The 23,489-nt window shown below is 35.0% G+C and overlaps 3 protein-coding genes and 1 non-coding gene across 8 annotated transcripts; 3 read left to right on the top strand and 1 right to left on the bottom strand.

Moving 5' to 3' along the window:
* The first annotated feature begins 1,082 nt into the window (after positions 1–1,082).
* LOC110640688 (uncharacterized) lies at positions 1,083–8,401 on the top strand. 5 transcript variants are annotated; one of them, XR_009149982.1, is made up of 5 exons: positions 1,083–1,643; positions 1,889–1,936; positions 2,640–3,039; positions 5,643–7,024; positions 7,956–8,401. It is a non-coding gene; the product is annotated as an uncharacterized LOC110640688 (transcript). The 5 variants fall into 5 exon arrangements; XR_002492171.2 differs by lacking the exon at positions 5,643–7,024 and having other exon boundaries at positions 1,161–1,643; positions 7,956–8,319; XR_002492172.2 differs by having other exon boundaries at positions 1,161–1,643; positions 5,643–8,319.
* Positions 8,402–8,755: 354 nt separating this feature from the next.
* On the top strand, positions 8,756–13,203 carry LOC110640687 (beta-arabinofuranosyltransferase RAY1). The gene is made up of 6 exons (XM_058149684.1): positions 8,756–8,893; positions 8,973–9,316; positions 9,448–9,700; positions 9,784–10,554; positions 10,958–11,204; positions 11,532–13,203. Exons 1-6 carry the CDS (start codon positions 8,888–8,890, stop codon positions 11,951–11,953), a joined length of 2,043 nt encoding a protein of 680 aa, XP_058005667.1. The 5' UTR covers positions 8,756–8,887; the 3' UTR covers positions 11,954–13,203.
* On the top strand, positions 11,970–13,227 carry LOC110640689 (uncharacterized). Its single transcript, XM_021792104.2, has one exon. It carries the CDS (start codon positions 12,274–12,276, stop codon positions 12,898–12,900), a length of 627 nt encoding a protein of 208 aa, XP_021647796.2. The 5' UTR covers positions 11,970–12,273; the 3' UTR covers positions 12,901–13,227.
* Positions 13,228–13,594: 367 nt separating this feature from the next.
* LOC110640697 (inorganic phosphate transporter 2-1, chloroplastic) lies at positions 13,595–17,232 on the bottom strand. Its single transcript, XM_021792124.2, has 3 exons — positions 16,315–17,232; positions 14,871–15,062; positions 13,595–14,624 (listed from the first exon to the last, which is right to left on the bottom strand). Exons 1-3 carry the CDS (start codon positions 17,029–17,031, stop codon positions 13,797–13,799), a joined length of 1,737 nt encoding a protein of 578 aa, XP_021647816.2. The 5' UTR covers positions 17,032–17,232; the 3' UTR covers positions 13,595–13,796.
* Between the last annotated feature and the right edge of the window lie 6,257 nt (positions 17,233–23,489).

Below are 23,489 nucleotides of genomic sequence, written 5' to 3'. Positions count from 1 at the left end.
GTAATAATGGATAAGAATAGGGGTGAGCAATTGGTTTAAATCGAATCGAATCGAATTAAATTATAAAAATCAAATCATCAATTTTAAAAATCAAATCGAATCGAAATTGGTGAAAAATAGAATCGAACCAAATCATTTTATTTCGGTTCAGTTCGGTTTAAACCGATCGGTTTGATTTTTGAATGATTTTTTAATTTAGACTTGATTTTCAAGTTATTTGATTTAATTTTAACTTTGGTTTGAACCTAATAACTATTAATCAATGAAATTAAATAATTAATATATATATAATTAAATATAATTCATAAATTTTTCATAAAAATAAATTAATTCAAAACTCGATTCGGTTCGATTTGATTATATAAATCACTATTTGGTTCGGTTTGATTTAATTGATTTTTTTCTCTTCAAAATCAAACCGAACTGAAATAACTAAAATTTTTATAAATTAAAATCAAATCGAATCGATTAAATTTTAAAATCGAACTGATTGAATCGAATTGATTCGATTCAATTTTTCAGTTTGAATAGAATTCTACTCAGCCCATCGAAAGATTAATATTATTTATTAAAAAATTGAGAGATTATAAAGGAAAATAAAGATAATTAAAATAAAACAAGTTCCCTGCAATTAAGGAAAGACATAAACTATTAAATAAGCAATGTTTATTAATAGGTGAAATCTTTTATTTTTTAATAAATACTTTACAATTTACTTTTTGAAATATTATAAAAGCTATAGCTTAGTTCTCAAGATATATTGTTATTACTAAAATAATTATTTTATTAAATTTTATTATTAATTAATTATGAATTAAAATAATCAATTTAAATTTAAAAATTAAATTATTATAAATATTAATATTATAGAGATTAAACTATTAAAAATAAATGTGATATGCAAAATTATTATAATTTTTAATTAATTAACAAAAAATTTTAATAAAATAATTATTCTGTTATTAAAAATATATTTTAAAATTAATTTATTTTTTCTTAAAAATAAAGATATAAATTACCATGAAGTCCGATATTTGTACAATGCCCAAGCCCTTGCAGGCATCAGGTTATTGAAGAATGGTTACGATTCTAAATATCAATCGATTCGCTGTAATAGGCCTCACCGGGACTGATATGCACCCTCGTCTAGTCTTAACAGAAAATCTTTGTCAAATGTCAAAAGGCCCAAACTCTTTGCATTACTCGTAAAGATCAAAACCCACACAGAGTCACGGGCCGCTATGGATGCTTACCAACAGCACCATGGATACATGAGACCACCGCAACTGCCACCTGCGCCTCCGTCGACTGCGGATCCCCACCACTATCTCCGCCACCAGCCAAGACCACTCGTCCCTCCGCAAGCCACATGGTACTCCAACCAATTCCAGTAGCACCCATCACCACCATCTTCGCACTCTCCATCTCCTCCACCTCCTCAGCAGTGGGTGGCTTCTCCGAACTCCGACCTTATCCCTCCTCTTCCTCCTCCTCCCTCCTCTTCCTATCCTCCCCCACCACCTGTACATCCTTATCCTTCTCATGTTCCTCCTCCACCCCACCAGTTCCCTCCTCCTCGCCCTCACTTGCCTGCTCCTCCTTCCCATTCTCAGATTCCCCAATCTTACGCTCAGGTTAATCAGGTAATTTTAATTTTCTCTGTCCCCATTTTTTTTTCTGTTTCCTTGATGGAGTTGCCTATTAGTATTTGGCGATATTGATTTTGTTAGGATCTCGATTTTGCTTACGGGTTTCAATGTTGATGATTGATTCATGTAGTTTGTAGGACTAGGGTTACTTGCATACTTGCATGTATTTTGTTCTGTCGTTGCATTGTTTTAATTGGCTTTAATTTGTGACTAGTTGCTTAATTTCTTGCTGTTTCTAGGAATGGCGAAATTCGAACTGGGGAAGCACCAAAGCTGGGACTGCCAAGGTTTGTTGTTATATATATGCCCATTTTATACTTGAAGTTTGTTTCATGACTCTAATGACAAAGTGTTAACTGGATATGCAAATTTTTTATGTTGGTTTCCGTTGAATGATAATGAATTATTTTGCACCTATCTATTTTTCATTATTTGCAAGTGAACATGTTTATTAAAGGGAGATTATTTGTTTTCTTTTAACTAGCGGCTTAATGATGGTCAATTTGTGATTCAATGATGAATAAGAAAGCTGATGACAGCTTCACTCAGGGTAAGGACTTGGAACGTGAAGGTTTCTACCTACCTGTGGCTTTTTGGCAGCTAAACTATTCTCCTGTCAACTTTCATTCTGTTAATTGCCATGGCAAACAAACATTGTTTCAGAGTGACAGTGCAAATCCAATTCCTGATGCCTGCTTCTCTAATTTATATTTGGAAAGTGGCCCTGTGCATTTCCTGTAGCTGCTGAAGGTGAAAAATTACCCATTGGTGGCTCTTATAGTAGCATTGATCTTTACATTGAGTAGTTTGACCTGCAATCTGGGAATTACTTTCTATTTTTCTGTTTGCTGCTTCTTTTGGGAGCACTTTCTTTTTTTTCTTCATGCAGAACATTGCTTGCTTAGGTTTTATCTTAATCCAAGTACCACTTTTTATCTAAAAAGTTCTAATGGCTATTGGGTTCTTTTGTGATGATATGTGTACTGGCAGCTCACAACAATGTAGAGGAATGGGCTGCTAGAGCCGGAGCATGGGCAGTTCAAAAAGCTGCAATGGAGGATCACCATCCTCAGTCCTAATTTACAAAAGTTGTCAGAACAGAAGAACAAAACCAGTTTCTGCAAAATGTTGATTCTCATTATCAAGATGTTCAGCAACAGCCATTTCCTGCATCAGGCTATCAACAGTTTCCAGTTTCAGCTGCACCTTTGCCCCAGCAACCAGTAGCTTATTTGCAGGAGAATGCATCTTTCAACTCAGGGGAATCTTCTAATGTTCCTGAAGGGCATATACCTTACACTGTTGGTGGTGGAATTTCAGCTGGAGCACCAACTGCAAGGTCCATCTGTTCTTCAGCAGGACGTACCTTCTAGTTATTCTTCTGTTACAGGTAATAATTCATTTAGAATATTGTACTTGCATGCGAAACATGTATTCAAGAACTACTCCTGAGTAGGAAACTTTTCTGCTGTTCTTTTCCTCAGGGTGGCACCATTTGTGGCTTATTTTGCTGTTTTAATGCTTTTTTCAATTACACTTTCTCTTTTATTGATTTGGATACTAGTTACCAGTTTCTTTAACTCATGTGGCTTTGACATATGAAAATTATTTTCCTGAAAGTCCCATTGAATCATGTTTACATTTAGTCAATTGATAATTTCAGTTTGGCTATTTTGTTTCTCTCAGGTACTACTTTCTCACTGTTTACAATGGTAGCGGTGAATTGAATGACAGAATGAGGAAACCTGTGTTTACTTTTGGAATTATTAGTGATGCTCCTGAGCTCTAAGCTTAAGATAATACCATTTTAGGACAATGAAAACTTTTCTTGTTTAATTCTTGCGACATGGAAGTATAATATAGTTGAAAAGCATGTGTTGGAATGAGTGGGAAATTGGGATTAAACCTGACGCGATGCTAGACTTCCTATTTTGGACAATGCAACAGCTGAAATCTTAGTTTGGATATTTTCCTATTCTAATTAGGACTTATTTATTGTTTCCTTTTCTATTTAGAACTTAGTTTATTTTCCTATTCTAATTAGGTTTTAATTTAGTTTATCTATTTCAACTAGGATTAGTTATTTTCCTATTTTATCTATATTTCTTATTTTATTTTAGTTTATCTAAAATTCCTAAATAGTGATTAATTTTCCTACTAGGTCTAGGAGATCAAAACTCTATAAATAGCCCCATATATTCTATGTGTTTTCAGTGTTTGAGATTTAATTATTAAAATTACAATAGAATTATTCTCTGGAACACATTGTGTGCTATGTGAGTGTGTATCTTGTGCTCCACTCTTCATCAGGTGATATCAAAGTTAGAATGGCAACTGGCAGCGAAGGCAGTGGTTCCAATGATGGTGGTCGGCGAGCTAGAGCCCTTGAACAAAGGGACAATGCATTGCAATGTTTGGAGCAATGTCTAGAGCAACAAAGGGACCACAAATTCGGGCGTTTGGAAAGATTTCTAAAGAAATTGTTGACCATCTCGAGGCTGTAGAAACCAATGCAAACAGGGATCGGGTGGATGATAGAAGGCCAAGGGATAATGCAGCCCGTGGGTGACCCTATTGAACTGCCAATTACTACACGTAGACACCCCGTCTACGATGAGGACTTGGAGGAAGATGATTATGAACTCCATGATTTCCCTAGATACCAATGGCAAGGAGAGTATGGGAGAGAGGTGCTCATGGTTACGATGAGTGGGCAAGCAAGGATTTTCAACTCAAAGTTGATATTCCCAACTTCAATGTAGTCTCAGCATCGAAGGTTTCTTGGATTGGATAGCTGATGTGGATGAAATTAGTGAGGAATTCTTGGGAAAATGGGAGAAACAGCAAGGGAAGAAGCGAAGGAAGAAAAAAGGGGCAAAAACAGGGTGTTCCAGCAGGGTTAGCATTTTAGGACAGTGCAGTACATGCCCAGGGTGTGTACCAGGTCCCTAACAGACGTCCAGGGCATGTGGTCTTTTGTCCAAAGGTTGCAGCTGCGTTTTTGGGCCAATTTTCATCTCCAGCAGTCCCAAGTCATATGGGACTTCTTGTTTTGCCATATTTTGACTGCAGAAATTAGTTAAAATTAATTTAGGAGTTTTCCAACTCTAGTTATAATTTATTTGTGTTTTCCTACTCTAGCTAGGATTAGATTAATCCCTTTTTTATTTCGATTTGCCCATGCATTTAGGTTTATCTAAACTTCCTAATTAATAGTTTCCTATTCCTATTTTGTTTAGGGGTTTTAAATTCTGTAAATACCCCTAAAATCTATGTATTTCTGTTAGCATTCATTAATAAAATTTCTGCAGAATTCTTTTCTTCAAAATTCTCACTCTGTGTGTGGAGTGAGTGTTTTCTTTAAGCTACACTGTGTCAAAAACCATCTTGACCATCTGTATGCTGGAGCCAAGATATGCACCCATGAAATCAATAGCTTGTAATGTTTAAATTGACTGACTGCAGACACTATTTATGATATTTGTTATTATGCGTTTTTCCAATATATATAATGCAGACAATGAAGAGTTGAAATTTGTTTTTAATATTTTGGGAACTCATCAACTTGTACTTACAAATCCAAATTAATGACAAACCTACTTCTAATGACTGCGAAAGAGATGGAACTGTGATATGTTTCTTACGTCTTTTTTATGTAATATGTTGGACAGTTGCTTTGTATTTGATACAAGCAAGATGAAATGGCTGTTAAATAAATTGCAATTATGATAAGTAGAGATTTTTCTTTCAACCTAATTCACTAAAAGCAGTACATACAAGAAGATCAAAACTCCTACCTGTTGAAGTTTTTGAAGAATAAATTTTCCATTCTTATAGTCATATATAAAATATTTCAATATTTGAAGTTTGTAAGTTCTTTAGAATTGTGTATAAAATTGAGTTTTGCTTTATAATAACCAAGAGTGAGATTATTTGTGGCCAAGTTGAGCTTCTGTTGGTCCTTAGGGTCTTTTTGACTTTCCTATATGACAGGTAAAGAAGAGGCTATGGATCAAAAGGGTCAGCTGTACAAATCATTAACTTTTAACTTCATGACATGTAGATTGTGTTTGGTTGAGTAGATTCATTGAATGTAACAATTTCATTATTGTAAATAATTACCTGTTTGAGTGTGAATTTGAAACGCCTACGATAGAGATGTAATTTCAAATGCAATCTCAAAATTTAGATTAAGCATGGGTTTTGCTTTCTTATTTACAAATATTGATATTAAATTTTACAATTTGAAGTAAAAACTTATAAATCCTTTAATCTCTCTTTCCAAATGGAGCCTGAATTCTTTTGAAACGAGCTTAACTTTTGTGTGACTAAGTTAATATCCTATTTTATGTACTTTAGTCAATAAAAGTATATATCCTATCCCTGTAAATTGTTTGTGGCTTCTGTGGTTGGTTTTGGTGAACCTGATATGGTTGTTTGGGCATAGCTTGTTGTTTGGTCAATGCTGAATAGTTTGATTTGATACTTTCTCATTTCAAATCTGTATCATTTTTTTCTCTTCCTGGTGGAAATTTTGAATTTGTTTTCTTGCTATACTGTTTTTGTTTCCAAATGCATGCATTGAAAGCTACTTGCCACGCTCATCCTTTTTGAACGCACAAAACAAATATTGGTGGAAGTGCTTGCTGTGCCATGGGAATGAAATTAGCAGTTTGGTGAAAAGTAGATGTGCTTTACAATCCATATGCATTTGGGTGGCTGAGCAATTTGATTTTAAACTTGTTTTCCATATTTGTTATGAACGCTAAACATGCATGAGCCAACATTTGGTGCAAGGATGAGAGTTACCAAACAATGGCAACATGATTATGGGTAGTTTTTTGTTTCTTCTGTGTACTTTATTTGCATTAGCTGTGAGGACAAGACTAGGTCTCTTTTTTGTATTTGCAAGATACATGACCAGAATTTCTCTTTGGATCTCTTAAAAAAAACCTTTTCAATTAACTTCTATTTGTATGTCTTAAGCGGCCTGATCTTTTTTAATCCCTTTTCTCAAGCAGTTTCTTTTTCTGTCTTTGTATCTACATAAATAGGCTGGCCTTTCTGTTTATCCGTGAATTGTTACATTCGCAAAATTCTGACAGTTGAAGAAATTCTTAGCGACAGATAAACTGAACTAGTGGTAATCTGCAGTCACTGCAGGCCATAGGCCTTTTTCCCATTCTGGCCCAACAGCTTCTGTGGTTCAAACCACTTGCATATTATTTTTTATTATATCACGCGTTTGTCAAAAAGCACACAAAAAGTCCTTAGTATCCTAATTTTAGTTTTCCTAGCTTTTTTCCCCCCCTTATCTTTATGATTCGGAAATTATGTAATAGGTTGATAAGAGGTATGGTAACTCGAAGGTCAAGGTATGGTTTAGCTGCTAGCAACACCTCCATTCTAATGAGGTTTTGAATTCAAATCCTCACATCCCAAACTACCTAAAAGAAATTACAGCGATGAATGTATTATGCATGTGTCCTTTCATATTCTGTGAAGCACTACGTTTGTTCCATGGGTTTGGTTACCTGAGTATAATATGTGTTGATACTTCATGAATAAAATTTCACTTTTATTTGGACTGAATTCACCAATTTGGATACTTGGTGGTATTTGATAATGTAGATCCTTTATTATGCAATTAGTAGGAGAGAAATGTGCTCCGGACCATTCATATTAAGTTCGACTCTATACAAGGCTAAAAATGTTCTCTCTTTGAGTTATGTATCTCTACCCACCAAATAAGTGTGATGGATGTTTTCATGTCTTTACAATTTTTGCAGTCACCTCATAGCAAGCATTCTCTCTGCTCTTCCCTTGACACCACCAATGATGTAGGACACAGAGCACTATAAGGGGGAAAAAGAAATAAATTCGCAAATTCTATTAATTCTCAGTTATCAATAACAATACTAATAAGTTCTCTAATAAAATGCCTAGATGGCAGGTATTTTTAGTATAACATTAGTCCAAAATAAGAAAATACCAATCTAATCTAACTAGAAATAAAAAAAAAAAAAAACACTAATTAGGAAATTCTAAATAATTAAAATACGGTTTCGTTATTAAGTTTTCTAAATAATAGAAACCAAAATTTTCTAATTATAACAAAATCTGAATGAAAAATCTTAATTTTACAAATAGAAGTTAAATAAATATAATTTCTAAATCTAGTTCTCTTTTACAATTAAAAATCAAATAAAAATAATTGCTAAATCTAGTTTGGTATATTGCCCTGCATTCTTTAAGATTATGATTGTATTGATGTTTTTAAGACATAAACAATCGAATGCTCAACAGGTGAAAGCATCAGGCTTCAGAATTTCTTGCAGGGGAAGGAGGTCAAGGTCCAAATCATCTGTGAGTGGGCATAGATGATTCTAAGGGAGGACATCTTGGAATGATATTGCCCGGAAATGCAAGACAGACTGGTTGGAGGTTCTTGAAGATCTATTATGGTGTGAAATTATCCAATAGACCCTAAAAACTGGAGATATGGCCTATAAGCAAATTGTAGCAGTGGAAGTACGTGTACATTCTCTGATGTTGAATCTGCACCAGGAGGTTTACTGGGTTCCGCAGAATCATGTTAAAGATTATGAATATGCTCGGGCCAGGTGCCTTTTTGTCTGTTTTACAAGTGTAACATGTGCAGTTGAAACAGCAGGAAGCAGTATTGTTATCTGTTGTATTATTTGGCCTTTGCAAGGAATGAAAATCTGACAGGCTAGCATTTGAGAGTTAAATAGACAGCCGTAATGAATACATATCCGCAGTTTTATCGGTAAATTTTTAGTCTTTAACACACACACACACGTATATACAGATATTAGATTAGCCAATGCCAAATTTTCCATATTAAAGGGGAAATTTGAAAATGTTTAAAGCGGCGTCCGTTAGATGCCTATTAAATGTTAAAATTATAACGGAAAACCGCAACTTCGGACTTCGGCAATAGGAGGCAAAGTTTGATTATTCAAATCTGAAAATGGCGAAATTAATGGAAAGCTGACGTCTCTTTGACGCCAGAACCTCACATCACATGCTCATCACCTTCCTCCTCCTCAGTGATGCTAAACTGCCGCTTCTTGTGGCGGCCTTGTGAGTTTGTTATTCTTCCATTTCTTTTCTTCCTTTTCAGTTAAAGTTTCACTCTCTCTCACGCATAAAGCTTTCCTCTCTATTTCCAATATTAACTTCAACACCATATCTTCTTTCTCAACTACTCATCAATGAAGGTCCCTTCTTTTTCTCTCAGTTCATCTCTTTTCTTCTCTCATTACATCCTCTCATTTCTTGTTTTAATTCCATTGGCAGGTAACTCGAGTGGGGCTCTGGTCGATTTGGCTTTATGGGTTTGTGTTCATTGCTTTCTCCTTGTATGTTACTCAGAGGTTACCTTCATTCAAGGATGAAATCCAGAGATTGCCCAATTTCAATCACAACGATTTCCCCAATTTGGGCAATCCCACAATCACAATCTTCTCAGCTCCTGTTCCTTTTACTGGTTCAGCTGGGGCCAGGCAGAATCTCGCTATTCGGTCTTGGCTTGCTTTGTCTCCTCAAATCACGGTGATTCTTTTTACCCAAGACCCTTCTTCTGCGTCTTTCGCCCATCCCTATGGTTCGCGAGTTTTGGTCGATCCCAGTATCGATTTCACGTGAGCATTCCATTTCTTGCTGCCTATTTTGAATTTATTAATTTTTTATTTCTGTACTTATGTCATTCTTTGTACAATTTACCGTAGGAGAACATCATTTGTGCTGTGTGTTCTGTTTTGGGTGTTTATAGGTTTCTTGGTACCCCTTTCTTTCATTCCATGATGGAAAGATCGCGAGCATTCACAACAGACATATCGGTTTTTATCAATCCAGAAACTGTTCTTCTGCCTGATTTTATTTCCGTCTTAAATTATGCCTTTAAACTTGACCACGATTGGCTTCTCGTGGCTTCTTCGCGAAATGTTTCTTTCTTCCCATTTCACTTGGATGATTCTGGGAAACAATGGCTGAGAGAGGATGGCAAGTGGATCAGAACCCAGGAGGTATGGAGGAACCTACTACTCGAGACTGAAAGTTGATCGCCTATTGGGGACAACACCATTGACATCATTCTTAATTCTATCAGTTGCAGGAGATGCTCGGTCAGAATTTTCAGTGGAATCATTGTGATGATAGGATTTTTATGGCATGGAACAGCAGGAATGTACCTTTACATAATGGAGTGCTTCCTCCTTTCTTGTACGGCAAGGGGATTCACACTCACTGGGTCATTAATGAGGCTGTGTCATCTGAATTCAGGTTTGTGTTTGATGCAAGTTCGACCATCTCAAGTTTCTATCTGAATGATGACGAACATCAGTCCAATCAGTCAGTGAAAAGCTCCATCTTTTCAGATGTTAAAAATAGAAGCTGGGAGAATGTTGGCAATTTCCATCTTGGTGCTACTTATGGGTCATTCTTTTTCCATGAAATTAAGTATTCTAGCCTATTAAAACTAATTAAGTGTGATGGGCAATATCTATTTGTTGACTTCACAGAAGACATTGCTTATAGATTTACGGAGCAGGGACTGAACCTATGGAATAGAAAGGTTTTGCATTCCAGGACAAAGAAGAAACATATGGCTTGTGTTCACTATGTTAAATCACAAGAAAGAATATTAGATTGCTCTCTGAGAGATCAGTTAAAGGACTTGGCACGATTAGATTTTCCATTTTCCTTGGAATCACTTCTTTCAGGAACTGCAGATAAGAATAAAACAATCGTGCTTGCTGTTGCTGGATATAGTTACAAGGACATGCTAATGAGTTGGGTGTGCAGATTGCGCCACCTCCAGGTTTCAAACTTCTTGATTTGTGCTCTTGACCAGGAAACATATGAGTTCTCTGTGTTGCAGGTATTTTTGCATTATTGCTTTTTGTTTCTTTTTGAGTTTCATTTTCTGTCCCAATTGCAATTAAATTTGGGCTATTATCAGTTGTACAATTAATGAATAATGAATTTAATAATAGAGTACTATATGTATATTTCGGACTTATTTAAGGTTTTGGTAATTGGTAATATTATAGGATGATGCTAAATGACTCAGACATGGCCTTTGTTTAGACTCTTCTTTGTCTACAGTTTGCATTCCCTGATGAATCTAGCCTGAACATGTTTGAATGACTGGTAGATGCATTTGGGCCCTTGATTTTTGCAGATTGCCCTTGTATGTCTAACAGGATTTGATTTTGGGACTCCCTCTTCCCCAGTGAGCTCTCTTTTTGTCTCTAAACTAAAGTATTTATGTTTTCTGCTAGGGCCTTCCTGTTTTCTATGATCCATCAGCTCCAAAAAACATTAGCTTTGATGATTGCCACTTTGGAACCACATGCTTTCAGAGGGTAACAAAAGTAAAGTCCAAAATGGTTCTGAGAATATTGAAGCTGGGGTACAATGTACTTCTGAGTGATGTAGATGTGTATTGGTTTGCAAATCCATTGCCAATACTTCGTTCTTATGGTCCTGCTGTTCTGGTGGCACAGTCTGATGAATACAATAAAGCAGGTGTTACTCTAAGCATGAAGCTATTAATAACTAAAATACAATGGCATGGAATTATGGACTGCACCTCTGTTCAAGGATTAGAAGCAAAACAGATATTAAATCTCAAGGACATCTTGTTGAAGTTTGATGCAATTTACTAATTCATTATTTCTTTCCCATAATCCTGATCTGTGTTTGATATATGTAGAGAGAGGCTATGTTGCTGTTTTTTTAAGGAAGAAAACAAAATTTAATTTAGGGTTTTCTTGACTCCACTTTCAATAAGATTTCTTATTAATAATGTAACATTGATCTCATAACTCTTTTGTGCTGTTTCCTAATCTGCAGGTCCAGTGAACTTGCCTAGGCGCTTGAACTCTGGCTTTTACTTTGCTCATTCTGATGGTTCAACAATTGCTGCTATGGAGAAGGTGGTGAAGCATGCAACAACTTCAGGCCTATCTGAACAACCAAGCTTTTATGATACATTATGTGGGGAAGGTGGTTCCAATCGCATTAGTGATGATAGATGTGTGGAACCTGAAACAAATCTGACTGTTCATTTCTTGGATAGAAACCTCTTCCCTAATGGTGCATACTTAGACCTATGGCAGAAGAAAAATGTGAAAAAAGCCTGTGCAAAGATGGGCTCTCTCATTCTTCATAACAATTGGATCAGTGGAAGGGTGAAAAAGCTTGAACGTCAGGTTTTGTCAGGTTTGTGGGAGTATGATAGTAGCAAAAGGATGTGTTGCAGGGCACAGTGCTAGATTGACTAGGTACCATTGAGACCTCTTCAGTGTTCTGTTGATTTTTTCTTGTCGTCTTTCCAAAGGTAACTTTGATTTTCTCGTGGATGAGAAGAAAAGCATCTAATTCCCTTCCATGTTATGGGTATCCTAAGCCTCAGTTTCATCTTGGTTTCACTGGGAGAACACTAAATTAGAAAGAGCTGGCCATGAAAAACAAATGTAAAGTATATCCACCTCGGCAACATATAATAATGTTGAAATGCCTCTAGCTGGCACAATACCCTCCCATATTCCCTGCTGCTGGTGTACTGTTATGAACGTTTGGACCTGAGCTTTTGATGCTGTCCATGCTGAAGGCCTGTATTCATTTGTTCGGCCAAAGTCGAGGCTCTCACGAAGAGTCTAGAACGAAAAAAGAATTTGGAAATTCCCCTATCACTGGACATGCGCTTACAGTCAAAAGATTTTCTGTCAGGATAGTTCATGCTGGTGGGCAAGAGGAGTTGTATCAACATGCAGTTCCTGCATCTCACTTGATGGAAAAATATCCTGGGATGTGTGTTGCCCGGCCAGAAGTTTTCAGAAATCCCCAGCAGTCCCTGTTATGCCCAGATGAGAATTTGTTGCCTGGTCACAAATATCTTATAATACCATCTACTACTGCTCGGAAATTGAAACATAAACAAATGGAGAAGGCAAGAGTCGAAGGATATGCTAAAGGTAAAGATGAGATGTCAGATGCAAATATCACTTGGGAAGCGGGTAGAGACATTTCAGAGGACTCTGTTTATTCTGCAAAAGAATTTTATACCTCCAAGGGTAGGTGCTCAAGAGACCCAAAACGTTCTGCGAGGAAGGGTATTAAACCAAGGAAGCCTTTTGTACCCCCTCTCCTAAAGGCAAGGATTTTGCAGGGACCAGGGTGGGAACCAAGTCTGACGTCTGTACAAGAACTTTCACCGTGACTATTTTTTCTACCTCATGGCTTGTATCACTAAGTATTCTGGTATGTGGTCCTTCCAGAGTTATTTTTATTATCTTTGTTCTGAATAGTTCCCAAACAGTCAATTTTGTTCTTTGGTTGCACAAGAAAAGGGATAGCAAGACAACAAATTGAATATATGTTTATTCAGTGTTCTGCTCCCAGGTTTCATAACTCTTTTGTGGTTGTGGAAGCTGCGTAAACTCTTTTTCATTTGCAACTCTTCCATAATCTCAGACTTCTGCTAAAATTGAATATTTCTCTGTATGTTATTACTTTTGAATTTTGAACATTGACACATTTAATAGAACCAACTTGCTCAAGAATGAAATTGCTCAGCATGTTGCCTTATGACTGCAGTTTTCTTTTTCAGTGCTATACATCAGTTACTGTAACAAATTTACTGGAACTTGTAATAAAAATGAATTATAAGGCCTTGTGAATGCAGTACGGCTGTCGGGGTTAGTTCATCCCTCGTAACACAGAATTTACAGAAGTCCCTTTGGCAGTTTCATAAATTCAATCGCAAGAGAAGACAGAGCAATCTTCTCTCTCCCCCCCCCCCCCCACCGGCCTTTTTTTCTTTTCTTGGCCTCTTAAATGAGTAATATTTGTTCATTTTTCTACTCTTAAACAATTTCTCATGTCAATATCACAAATTAAAAGTGAAAAAAAAGTGAACTTCCAAACGCATACACTGCAAAAAATAATTTATTTTTTGTTCTCACTTCCATATGCATTGTGAATTCCTCTCCGAGGAAATCACTCTAGCTCAAACAGTCGCAATCATCCCATGAATTCTTTTGAGAAAAGATGAGTGATTTTGATTAATCACATACATCAAATGGTTTCATTAATTTTAATCATGTAAATGTTTTCTCAAAATATGGAAGACAAAAGCTTGGTCAAGATCCATGTATAGGCAACTGAGAACCCAGCACCAGCTGGAATTGTCACAAGCCATGAAGCCACAATCTCTCTCACAGTCCCTGCTCTAACACTGTTTAGCCCCCTCGCAAACCCTACCCCCATGACTGCACCCACCAAAGTGTGCGTTGCTGAAATAGGTAGACCCAGCTTCGACGCAAATAGAACCACAGAAGCTGCAGCAAACTCGGCTGCAAATCCTCTAGTTGGTGTAAGTTCGGTGATCTTCTTTCCAATTGTTGCTATCACTCTATAACCCCACATGGTCAGCCCTGCAACTATTCCGAATCCTCCCCATGCAAGAACATCAGTTGGAATAACAATTTCTGCTCCACTGGCACCACCATGAATGATAGACAGTGCAGCAGCCAAAGGACCTATTGCATTGGATACATCATTTCCACCATGGGCAAATGACATGAAGCAGGCTGAGAGTACTTGCATGTATCCAAAAACCCCATAAACTAACTCCAATTGGGTACCCTTCGGTCCTGCAAAGTCAGAGAGAAATCCAATATTTTTGTTACGGATAGTACTACTCTCCTGTGGCTCAGATTGCGTTGAAGTAGCTTTCGCAAGGAGATGACCGAGCTGTTTGTGGATGATTCTTGAGACTAAGAGTGCACCAGCGGCACCACAGGCTAAAGCCTGTGCCAGAGCCAAAGGAAAGGTCTTGCTTAGAGGAAAGGCTGCAAAAGAGATTCCTGTTACACCCGCAAAGACAGCAACTGGTGCAGCTGCAGCTGCAGCTTGCCCTGGATTTGGAGCACTGTACACAAACTGAAAAAGTAAGGATGGTGAGAACTAGGAAATGTGCCTCAATGCCAACAACTCAGGAAATGGATGTTTTAAGAAGTTAATCGAGGTGGATATATGATCATGAGGATCAAGCATTAGGTGCCTAGATAGTTCCACCATGCCTATGGCATATGATTTTTTTTCTGGAACCTAAAAGCAATTCTTTAAGCAAAATGTATGTATTAAGCTTTAATGCTTAAAAGTCTGAAACAAATGGTAAGAACATACCCTACGGATGCATTTGTAGACAAGGAATGACACTACTGCTCCCATTATCGGTGAGATCACCCACGATGAAGTTACCCTTGCCAGTGAACTCCAGAAGACAGCACCAGCTCCTCCATAGACAAGACCAAATCCAACCATTGATCCTACTATACAGTGCGTGGTAGAAACAGGCCAACCATAATATGATGCAACCTGGTTAACACAAGATAATACATCAAGAATCAATGTGAAGAGAATGCAAGATTGTATCAGACAAGGAAATCGGGGAACAACCACATTTAATTCAGGGCATAAAAACTAGAAGGAAACACAAAGTGTTTCTCTTGTTGTCCATCAAGAAAGTGCATATGAATATAGACTTTTGTTATATCTGAAGAGGTTGCTTTCATGTTGTGATCAGAATTTTTCACTAGTATTATAGCCTTCTCCTAAATTTTAACACTGAATAATGCTTTCCCTAGATTATGAATATATTCTTGATATGGTGGGAGACTCTGATGATGTTGTTTACAAAGACTGGACAATATTCATGAAGGTACAGCAGTTCCAAAAATCATCAAACAGAAAACTAGGGAATGCTTATGCCTAAATCGAGTGAGACGAGACCATATCTCAAAATACATTGCTCACTGGCTGCAAGGCAATTACTTGACCACTAAGTAGGCCAATGACTATCCTATTTAAGGGCTTTTTCCTATTATGAAAATTTAATTAAAACTCAAAAAGCTCTCTTCTTTTTTTTTTTTTTTTCATGCTTTCTTAGCAGAGACTTACTCGCAATTAGCAATTAGCTTCTATCTATATATTCTCATTTTCATTGGGCATAATGGAAGAAACTTCTAACAATTAGCTTCCCTTTTATCTCAAATTGGCAGTAGTTCCACTTGTTGAGCAATTATAAAAATTTGACACCAAAAAAAATACAACTTGATATGCAAACTTGCAATCCAAAAAGTTTTCACTGTGAACAGATTAAATTTTCTGATAAAAATTGAAATAGGATCCAAGAATTTTTGCATAATTGTCCCATCATCCTTGCATGAATTCGGTTCCCTGCTGACGTTTCTTGTTATTACCTTCCCTTTTGTCTCTCTTATAGGTATCTAATTCAGGAGTGAGTTAGCATAGAGTGACGATCAATTAATGTTCTGGCAAGAAGAAAACAAAACCAATCAAAGTAAATTAGCGGCAAACTGAAATATTACATTGCAAAGAAAATGGAAATATAAGACTATAAGAAATAGCCATCGAAGACTGATTTATGTTTGAATTTGTTCTGTGCGGCCTTATCAGTGGAAATGAAGAATGTCTTCAGATAAAAGTAAAGGGAGGTAGAAGCCATTAACGTTGCTTATAAAGAGAATAATTGATTCTAAATACACCCGAATGCAATCCAGATCTCTTAAAATTCTCAAAACAAGAATAAACGCAACAGAAAGTGCACCTGCAACCAAGTACCAGCAGCAGCCAAAGAAGAGAGCAAGCCAGCAAACAACAGAGTATCCTTCCCCTGAAACACATTAGCCACAAGAATTCCCTTCTGCATTGTACTGGTCACATGGGTACCCATCAAAAATGCTCCTGAGAACTCCAAGATAGCAGCAGTTACAACCGCCTGCCGGAGACTTAATGCTCCAGACCCCACAGAAGTCCCCATGGCATTAGCCACATCATTGGCCCCTATATTCCAAGCCATATAGAACCCAAATAACAGCGTTGCATATGATAGCAACTTGGTCTTTAAGCCCAAACCTTGTCCCAGAGACTTCATAAAGAAGGGAAAAGTAAGAGCAGCAAATGCTATGCATATGCTGATAGCAAAGGACGTTCTTGAAGATATATGAAAGGCCTGAGCCATTCCAGGCAAGTCATCTTCATTGTTTTTCACTGTTCCTTGATGCTTCTCAATCTGGATTCCTTCTTTGCGCCCTTCTTCGCCTCCAGCTTCAGCGAAAGAGGATATACTGGCAAAAGGGTAAGCGAGTTTAGAGTTGTCGAGTCTCAAAATGGGAAGAAAATGCTTTAGAGGTAGTTGGTGAGGCTTGAAAATATTACTCTCTCTATGCAAGCGGTTTCTGGAGAGACACAAATGAGAATTACGCAAAACAGTTTGCGGAGTGACAGAATTTCTTGTAGAAGATAGGCAATAAGAGGAAGTCATGTCTAGAAGAGAGAGTCAAGGGAGTGAAGATGAAGAGAAATACTATGGATAAGGTATTATTCAGGTAGATTCTTGGCCATGGAAGGGAGTGGAGCAAGGAAAGGAGTAGGTGGCGGTGGAGGAAGAGGAAGTGCATATTAGAATTTTTGGCTATTTCGGGTGGAAAGGAAAGGAAGGTGAGAATCGATTTGGCAGCTTGCATTGGTCGATTCAAACGAGTGGTGGCTGTGCTTCTTGAGACTTTCTACACGTTGCACCCACAAAATTTCTTGTCATTAATAAATTTCAAAAATTATCAAATTCTAAATACACCACCAAATTACGCTTTCCCTTTCGACCTCTTATGGCCAAATCATGATATTGTATTAATTTCGTGCCTAAAATTTAATTTTATAATAATTTATTATCTTTTAAAAAAATTTAATTTCAATATTTTCTATCAAATTAAAAAATATATATATTATTATTATTATGATATGCAAAAACTTGACCTATGTCATGACTTTATCAAAATATTAATTATATAAAACATTTTTCAGAGCAAAGAGATCATTTTCTTTCATATATAATCATATGTCATCTACAATAAAATTTATTTTATAAATTTAAAAGTATGGTCCAAATTAAGTAACAACCGGATTTAAAAACCTTAAGTATAGTCGAATTGCATTTAAGAGGAGTATTAAAGTCTCATATTGAAAAACGATAAAAAATTAAAAAAAATAATTAAAAAATAAAATTAAATTGATTTAAGTTATTTTTATAGAAATAATGTTGAGCTTAATAATTGAATAACAGTTCAACATTTTGTTAGCAAGGCCTTACAAAGTATTTAATTACATATAAAAGTTAAAAGTAGGGGTGAGCATTAGGTTCAAACCAAATCAAATCGAACCGAATTAAATTATAAAAATCAAATTATAAATTTTAAAAATCAAACCGAAATGGGTGAAAAATCGAATCAAACCGAATCGCTCTATTTCGATTCGGTTTGGTTTAAACCGATCGGTTTGATTTTTTATTGATTTTTTAATTTAGATTTGATTTTCAAGTTATTTGGTCTAATTTTAACTTTGGTTTGAACCTAATAACCATTAATCAATGAAATTAAACAATTAATATATATAAAATTAAATATAATTCATAAATTTTTCATAAAAATAAATCAATTCAAAAATCGATTCGATTTAGTTTAATTTGACTATATAAATCACTATTCGGTTCGGTTCGGTTTAACTGATTTTTTTTTCTCCAAATTATAAAAATAACCGAAATTTTTATAATTTAAAACCGAACTGAACCGATTGAATTTTAAAACCGAACTGATTGAATCAAATTAATTCAGTTCAATTTGATTTTTCAATTTAAACTGAATTCTGCTCGGCCCTAGTTAAAAGCGGGGTGGTTGTATACTTGATTCAAATTCCAGTTCCCTTCTTTTATGGCGTGAGGACATGGACCCCCAAGTCTCCAACAGCCAACAACCACCTCAAGTTAGTCCAAGTCTCCCAGCAAGACTTTAGCAGATGAAGAATCCATTTAGGAAAGTCCTTAGGTGATGGGTTGTTGCCACCTAATCTTGAATGTTTGGATCGTATATTGTTAGAGAAGAATTACCCGAATCACTTAATATTCTATTTAAACATCAAGACGCTTAAACCTCTAATACCATATTAATGAAATGGACATCATAAAAAATATTTCATATTAATAAATGTTGATTATAACAGTGAAATTATTACGCTTGTAAAGAGATAATTCAAATTTAATTCTTAAAGAAGATATTATTGAAAGGAACAATTATAAACTACGAAAAAAATTATTCTTATATGAATCGTAAACATAGAGGAATAGAGGAATACCATGATGAATAAAAATAAAAATAATTCATGAGAGAGAGATTATCAAGACATATAAAGCTTGTTTTTCTCAATACCAGCGGATATGGGACTTGACACTTGCCAAAAAGACATGGATCACGTTGAAAACGGAAGGAGCTCCATGCTTCCAGCCCAGGCTCCGGCTTCACAGTACTAGGCCCTAATCCAGTCCTTAAGGCCAAGAATTGAGAACATGGCATAGGAGAAGCGTAAATTTCAAATTCGGCATAAATATTAATTATAAAATTTAAAATCATTTTAAATTTAATAGTATATTATCCGAATGTCTTATTAGAATTAAATGGAATATTAAAAATAGTCCAACCTTTCCCATCCTAGCTTCAAAGTCAGTGGATTCTTGTATTGGTTTCCCTTTTCCCATGTTACGGCCGAAAGTCTCGACTTCTTGGAGCATCAAAGCACCGAAAATTCACGAGTCCATGCTCCTGGTTGGATGCGGGACCATCACCAATCTTCGAGTTTGGTCCCCCTCCCCTATTTCGTTATCTAGGATGGCGAAACCTATCAAACACTCAATGGGTTAAGGTCCATCCTGCCCATCTTCCACGTCAATGGGAGATTAGGACTTTGTCAAGTCCATCAATGTCCACAAGCGTAGATGCCTACAAAATTGTCCCCTCAATTTTATTAAGAAAAATCACAAGTCCCCTTCTAATATTTTCTGTAATATACTTTATTTATAAGAAACTTACAAGTTCAAGAATCATAAAACACCTTACATACCGCCTTCAATGGAATTGGGATGGGAGAGTTGAATGGAATTTTATTCTATTTACATGGTGTTGCAATGAAAAGAAGATTCTCCTAATTTCCTTACCCAGCACTCCGATTCCATTTATATAAAAAGTAAAGTAGGATCCAAATTACCCTAATAAATCAGAATATATTGCCATGACCATTGATAAACATCTTTTCAACAGTACAGCCTTACCCTTAGGGCTTAACCACAATGTCAGACTAATTTATTTTCTTTAATATGAATATAATTATTCATGTTAAAGTTATGATCGAATCTTAATTAAATTCAAAATTAAAAAAAAAAACATATAAACTCAGACAAGCAAATATTTTTCTAATATTAAAATATATTATTTCAAAATTAATTTTTTAATATAATTAATTTTAATTAAAATTTTGACTCAAAACTTCATAATTTTAAAATTATTATAATATCACCTAACTAGAGTTGATTGATTCAAAGTCATTTTGTTGAACCATAATGACACTTTGAACCGTATAGCTGGGACTTATCAATAGTATTTCATTTGCTTCGACATTTTTTATTACTAGGTAATTGACTTTGAAATACATCGCTTTTAGTCATATGCTAATCGATAAATTTTTTCTTAAATTAGATTTATTATGAATTTAAAATATAATATTTTATTAAAATAAATTTCATATAATTACATATTAAATTTATAATAGATTTTATTTAGACAAAATAAAATCTATACTCACAATATCTTAACCGTAATTAAATCATTTAAAATAGATTGGTGGAAACCATATTAAAATGCTAAAAAAAATTAAAAGATAATATAAATAAGGGTTTAAATTATTTTGATAGAGATAATTTTAAGTAAAACAATTGAGTTTTATTTGATAATAATTATTTTTATCAAAAATTTTTAACTTTAAATTATTATATAAATAATTATTAAAATAATTAATAATTATTATAATAATTAATATTATCAAATAAATATAATATTTAATAATTAAGAATTAATGAAATAATTAATAATTATTTTGATGACTAATATTATCAAATCCAACTTTTTGTATACAATGGAATAAATTTTTTTTTTCTGTAATTGAGTTTTAGTTGTGATTTGCAATTGTAAAATCGTAATTTTTTTAGTGACTTTCTTTTAAATAAATTTTTAAGTGACTTAATTTAATAATTAAATATATTTTCTATAAAAATACGAAATTAAAAAACAGACAATAAACCATATTAATGAAATGATTTCAAAAATATTTTTTAAGCATTTGAAGTTTGGAACTGGTAAACAAATCGCATCAGTTCCGGTTTACGAAACTCAAATCGGACGTTGATGGAAGAGCCCACGCAAACCCGGCAGGCCTAACAAGAGTCATGTGGAAGGTTAGGAAAGTGGGGCCAATCGTGTCGGCATCATCATGATCAGAAATAAACCGAAAACCGCACGCGCTAATGTTTAGTTACCTATAACACACACATTATCATATTTCCACCACACAAGATTCCTCACTCCCGTCCCAATTCTCAACAGGGGCATGAGATTCCCAAAGCCAAATGGAAGTCGGAAGACAACTTGGCCTTTGTGTTTACACGTATGCAGTCACACGCTTTTGAAAATCCCACAACACGACAGCCGACCCTCTTTAGCAAGCAAATTTGGGTGGATGCAATGACAAAGCCAAAGTTTTAGTTCAGATGGCCCGATTAAAATTCATAATTTATTAATAAATTATTTATTTAGATATTAATTAAAAAATTAAATAATTAATAATAATTATTATTATTTTATAATTATAAAATAAAATTTATATAAATCGACTTATTAAAAGAAAAATTGCTCTTAATAAGAATCGGAACCGCAACTTTATAAAAATGTCCACCAACTCGGGTCAATTACAATTCCTAGTCTAGGCGGCAGCGAAGCGAAGGCCTCTTGAAAAGCGGGCGAGTTGGGTCCATGCCACATGGAAAAGAGATTCTATGGTCACCCATTTTTTTAACCGCATATGATGTGCAGTCATAATATAAGGTAAAAAGCGACAAAAAGAAAAAGTGTTTATTTGAAGAATTGGACAAGGGAAATGAGCATATAAAGAACATGCCTATAAATAATTCCATGGAAAATATTTTTATTCTCTACTATTAATAATCATTTCTTTATTCATACAATTTCTTCCTCAGTTCAATGACGCAAACATCATTCATTGGTAGGACTGCAAATTGGGTTGAATTAATTCAAAACTCGAATCGTTACGTGTTGGGAAGTTTTATATTAATCTTTATGTGAGTTTATCAATAATTTTAAACTCAATTTTAATTTAAAATAGTACTTGAATTAAGATGAATGTAGCTTAAAGACAAATTCAGGCAACTACAAAGAACTTTAGCTATCTAACCCTACTCAAATTAGCTCTAAATCATAAAATAATTATAACTTGTATTGAATAAACCATTCGAAAACAAGACTTGATAAGAAAATAGAGCAACGTTGGTAGCGATACCAATTAAGCTACCACTGTTGATCATTGAAGACATCATTTTTTTTTTATAAGCAAGATATTTTATTAATTAATGAAGGCCGAAAAAGAATTTAGTATAAATAATTCGACTAAATTCCAATTAATTAATCTCTCATGAATAATCAATTTATAATAATTTATGCTTAGTGGAAAAACTTGACAATATTAGAAAAAAAAAAAAACTAAATAGGACGAGAAAAAACCCAATAAAACAAGGAAATTTCAAGGCACAATAGCCTGAAAAGACAAATGTATTGTGAAAGGCAATATTTTAAATAAAAATTAACACATCAGAACTCAGCAGACCCCATAGCAAAGGCGAATGCTGAATTATCGATTCCAAAATAACATAGACAACCCATCCCATAACCACTCTAGACATCATCTAAAACCAAAATTGGCAAAAAAATAAATTAGCCATGCATGGCTTAGATTCCAACCGAAGATCGAATAATAGCCTCAAAGCTATTGACATCTTCTGGAGCTTCAACGTTTTAAGCAGTTGAAACTAACCCCTAACCAAATAAAAGCAGGAACTCTCTCAAAGCATCACAAATCTGGCGGAAGAAGGAGATGGCAGGGCTCTCAATGATTCATTCACGCCTCACAACGGAGGCAGGAAAGGAACTTAAAGTCAGATCAGAGAAAGAGACTTCTCCTGTCCAAGCCATAGAAAAAAAAATGAAAAAAAAAAATAAAGAGAATTCTCTCCCTACAAAATATAGAGAGAAGTACAACGTAGGGTTTCCAGATTATTTGATTATTGCTAATATGCAGATGGGACTGTAAAATAAAGCTACATAGGACATATGTTTTGTGAATGAACCAAGCAAAGCCCATGATTCCCTCATCAAAAATTCAAAAGGATAAGATGATTAAAAAAAAAAAGTTTGGATATGCTCAGCAACTTTTAAAAATTAAGCAAATATCTATATATATATAGGGAATTTTAGGATATGCAGCTTTGAACCAAAAAGTATGACCCCATTGCCCATCTTCTTTCTCTCTTGTGTTATTTCATGACATAACTCACGATAATGACAAAAATTAATCAAGTGTATGCTTAGCTTACATTAGCTTCGTCTAAACCCCGAGAGGTTATCCTTAAAACGCAGCTAGCTCAAGAAAATCCCATTAACTAATCACATTTGACACGTCCTTGCAACTTAATTGCTCTAATTGCAATTTAATATTTGATTAGTGATTAGTTATTTAAGCAAGCATGTGCATGAGTAAGTTGATTATGATGATTATTAATATATTAACAGAAGATAAGTTTTCTCAGTGTTCTAATCCTGGTCTCATTAGCTT

The sequence above is a fragment of the Hevea brasiliensis genome, chromosome 7 (genome assembly GCF_030052815.1).
Source record: "Hevea brasiliensis isolate MT/VB/25A 57/8 chromosome 7, ASM3005281v1, whole genome shotgun sequence".
Classification (NCBI taxonomy): Eukaryota; Viridiplantae; Streptophyta; class Magnoliopsida; order Malpighiales; family Euphorbiaceae; genus Hevea; species Hevea brasiliensis.
Note: the sequence above shows the minus strand (reverse complement) of the source record. Positions and strands in the feature narration are given on the sequence as shown.